The sequence below is a fragment of the Aspergillus caelatus genome (genome assembly GCF_009193585.1).
Source record: "Aspergillus caelatus strain CBS 763.97 unplaced genomic scaffold BDV27scaffold_561, whole genome shotgun sequence".
Classification (NCBI taxonomy): domain Eukaryota; kingdom Fungi; phylum Ascomycota; class Eurotiomycetes; order Eurotiales; family Aspergillaceae; genus Aspergillus; species Aspergillus caelatus.
Window position 1 is genome coordinate 1 of NW_022475824.1, and position 3812 is coordinate 3812.

Below are 3812 nucleotides of genomic sequence, written 5' to 3' on the forward strand. Positions count from 1 at the left end.
GAAGAGATCTGCTAGACAGCTAGCTATAGAAGAAGGTGTATCTCTCCAGGAGGGCCTAGAGCGGTTTCAGCATAAAAATAAGGTGCAGGCAGCTCAGGATACTATCCCTATAGATCCAGTGCTTTCTGCAGTAAGGCCGCGCGTACGAGCGCCACCGCAGTGTTCTAATTGTCATGTTCGAGGACATACTAGAGCTAGATGTCCTAAACCACTTAGTAATTAATTTACATATAGAAATGCAGCTGTTTTGGTGAAAAAGGCTCTAGTAATTGGCCCGCAGACGGAAATCGGTGGCGGGTGGCTATCCCGCTTGTGTGGCCATCCCGCTAGTGAAATACGTTAAATGCTTTTCTAACCATCTCAGTGGATCGAGAATGAATTGGTCGAAGAGGGAGTACTTTCAGCGATCAGAAAGCCAAAGTATAATTTCAACCTGAGAGATTTCGAGCGCGCTATTATTGCTTTCTGGGCCACTAATGACCCATTCTTTATGCCTGGGAGGTACCGTGTCCAGTTTCATTTCATCACTCTTCAATTTCTATGCACAGGTTCTAGAGTATCCTCTTTCACGCCTGCATCAGTTGATAAAGTTGGACGAGGGCTCCGTTATAAGGTAAAGCTAATGAAATGGATCGATTGTATTTCCCAGGTGCTAATGCTAATCAGAACATTGAACTTGTTCTATTTCGTGCCGCCAATGCTCCTTGGAGGATTGGATGGCGGCTTGACCAGCAGTTCGTCAAAAATAATAAAGATCCCGTAAATAAAATGTATGCAACCCAGTACCTTATGGGTAGACTTACTTTATAAGTGCTTTAGATACTGATATGAAAACGATTAGGTTTGGCACTGCCATCTGGGATTGTGATGAACCCATTTATTCTGGAGGACTATTCCTCCTAGCTCTTGCCCTTGCGGACAATGTTCTCTACGGATTTTCATCTCCCGAAGAAGTCTTCGAGCAAAGAATTCCGGAGGGACAGGATGAACTATTTCTTAGATGGAATGAAGACGCCAAAAATCGATGCACTGTCAGAAAAGTCACAGCAGCAGGGGTTAGTGAGGATCCTTAACAAAGGAAATGTATGCAGCCGATTTTCGGAAGATCCTTGCAGATGCTTGTTACTTTGTAACTGCCACAGTTCACGCGATGCGGCGAGCCCTAGGAGCAGCTGTTAAAGGTCGGTGGTTATTTTATTCTCCTTTTGACTTGTTTCCGAATTGCTAAGATTATGCGCAGGCAAATACTTATCGGCTCACGTAGCGCAGATCCTTACACAGAAGTCCAAGACTGTCTACGGAAACGACTATCTCGCTAACTGTTCTGGTGTGGACGTGTTCAATGCTCTGGTGGGTAAACCAGCCGATAATACTCACATTGACTATTTTCAGGGATACAGTCAATTCCACGAACACGGCCTCCCACAATGATTGCCTATGGAAGAGGAACATAAGATTGATGCGGATCCGCAGCTGGTCACCAAAGCCACGGAAATCCGCAATGCAGAGTCTGACGACGATATCAAGCGCCTGAAGTGTGATTACAATATCCTAAAAAGAAAGATTTATGCTAGCATGTATCAGCAGTTCCAAAGTGAATGGGTCCAGAACCAGCGTGATTGGAAAATATTGACCAGAGGCCGAGAACGCCCCGATTTCGTTGAGCAAACTGCAGAAAACCAGGCTCAATGCAAAGTCATGCCCGAATTAGGTCATCTGGCGGCTATCATGTCGTCTAATGTACCTCGTTCATTTGACGAAAAGGCAGCTGTTGTGAGGATCTATACACTCAGTGTCTCCGTGACTTTGACGTGGTTTACCGTCCGGGAGAGGAGCCAGTCGAAGGCCTATGTCCGGTGGCTAGTTGTAGCCATTCACTGGAGATGTAAGCCTTGTATATAGACCTACATATATCTTTTACTGATGTTTCTGCAGGTTGGAAAAGCCCACGAGAAGCAACCACATCCATACTTGCGTTCGTCAAGAAGTTTCTCGTACCATGGGGATCGCCCCCCGACAGGTCAAGTATTGCTGGGAGTGCTATACCTTCTTTGATAGAGAGAGCCTGGAATTCGAAAGGCATTGTGCAAGCCATCTCTTATCGATGACTAGTCAGCATTACAAGGTGATGGTGTATCGCCATACCACCATTGTTGAGCGTACGCCCGTGAGAGTATTGTAGAAGTTGTTCCTTTCATTGTGTTGGAATGTAGGCCGATAAGCGTCAGCGCTCACCGCTTTTTGGCAGAATGGCCGGGTAAGCACTACAAATCCGTCATCTTTTTAAAGGCTGTGTCCCCAAAGCAAAACTAGCTAAGCAATTTAACTGACCATAGCGACTGTAAGTGTAAGAAAAGTAATCAAACGCAAAAGCTATTCGTAGAGACAGGAAAAGTAGGAAAACACAGAAGCTATTGCTGGAAGCAGTTTCAATAGTAGAAGAAAAGGGATCGCTGAGGATTGCTCAAGCGGTGCGTAGGCGTAGAAGGATGTTAAGGTAATCGGTATTAGGAGTAAAAGATATGGGAGAAGATAGAAGGATCACTTCACTCTACCCTCACTACTGCCCTTTACTCTATTCTCGTACTCTTTGATGGCTTCCTCGGCCCCATCGAGATTCTTAATCGGTTCCCAGGTATCGAATTCTGGCGGCCACCCGGCCCAACGAACTAAGTATTGTCTCTTTCCTCGAGAAACTCGCTTGTCGAGTATACATTCGACTTCGTATCGATCTGTTTCGTCTGGAAACCGTTCTTCCACTACCGGTGGAGCCTTGGAGGTGTCCTTCCAAACGGGTCCTTCGGATCAGTCACAGCCTTTTCCAAGTGGACTACTGAGACAACAGGATGTATTTTCCATGTGTTAGGCAGTTCGAGCTCGTAAGCAAGCTTTCCGACTCTGCGGAGCACCTTGAACGGGCCTGCTAACTGACGGCTAAACTTTCTGCTGATTCTCCTGTTCGCTGGCAGATTATATCCCCGGTGTAGCTTTAAGCATACTTCATTTCCCGGTTCGAACTCGATGGGCATATGGTTTCGATCGTAATACTGTTTCATTTGTATTGCTGCCCAGGTAAGCTCTTGTTCAGCATCTAAGCGTGATGTGAAATCCTGTTGGAATATTCGGCGGAGCATTGTCCAAAGAGTACGCAAGTTGATACCGTACATAAGCCGATGTGGCGAGTAACTGGTCGCTGGCTTTATTGTGGAATTTAGTGAAGCTTGGATGGTTCCCAGTATATCTTCCCATTTCTCTGCTTCAAGAGGTTCCTTAGTAAAGAATTGTCTGAGCATTAATTCAACAGTCTGGATGCTCCTTTCTGACTGTCCGTCAGACTGCGGATGCCAAGCAGTCGTGTAATTCCAAGCGGCACCCAGTTGTTCGAACATCCCCTTCCAGAACGTACTCATAAAGCGCACGTCTCGATCAGAGATAAAGTTTCGGGGCACTCCCCAGTCACATCGCTAGAACATTCCAACCAAATCCCGACCCCACTGGTCGGCTTCCCACCTTGACGAGCCCGGTATAAACCCAATCTGCTTTGTAAACTTGTCAACGACCACCAGCAATTGATCGTTTCCTTGGGCTGAGGTAGGCAAGCGAACAATAAAGTCCATGGTAAGCGTATGGTATGGCTCGGGAGCAGTAAGAATCGGGTTGAGGAGCCCGTAAGGCTTGTGTCGCGGTGGCTTATTTGTTTGGCATGTCGGACAGTGGTCAATATACAGCCTAAGTAGTCGCGAAGCCTTGTACACGGCCAATCCTTCTAATTTCTTTATGCATGCTTTGAAACCCTGATGTCCTTGATGATC

General features: G+C 46.4%; 1 protein-coding gene across 1 annotated transcript; it reads left to right on the plus strand.

Annotated features, from left to right (window-relative positions):
- Window positions 1-827: 827 nt before the first annotated feature.
- Window positions 828-1889, plus strand: BDV27DRAFT_151554 (uncharacterized protein; the record flags this gene model as incomplete). Its single annotated transcript, XM_032071377.1, has 5 exons — window positions 828-1059; window positions 1092-1181; window positions 1241-1399; window positions 1445-1733; window positions 1769-1889. 5 exons carry the CDS (start codon window positions 828-830, stop codon window positions 1887-1889), a joined length of 891 nt encoding a protein of 296 aa, XP_031920223.1.
- Between the last annotated feature and the right edge of the window lie 1923 nt (window positions 1890-3812).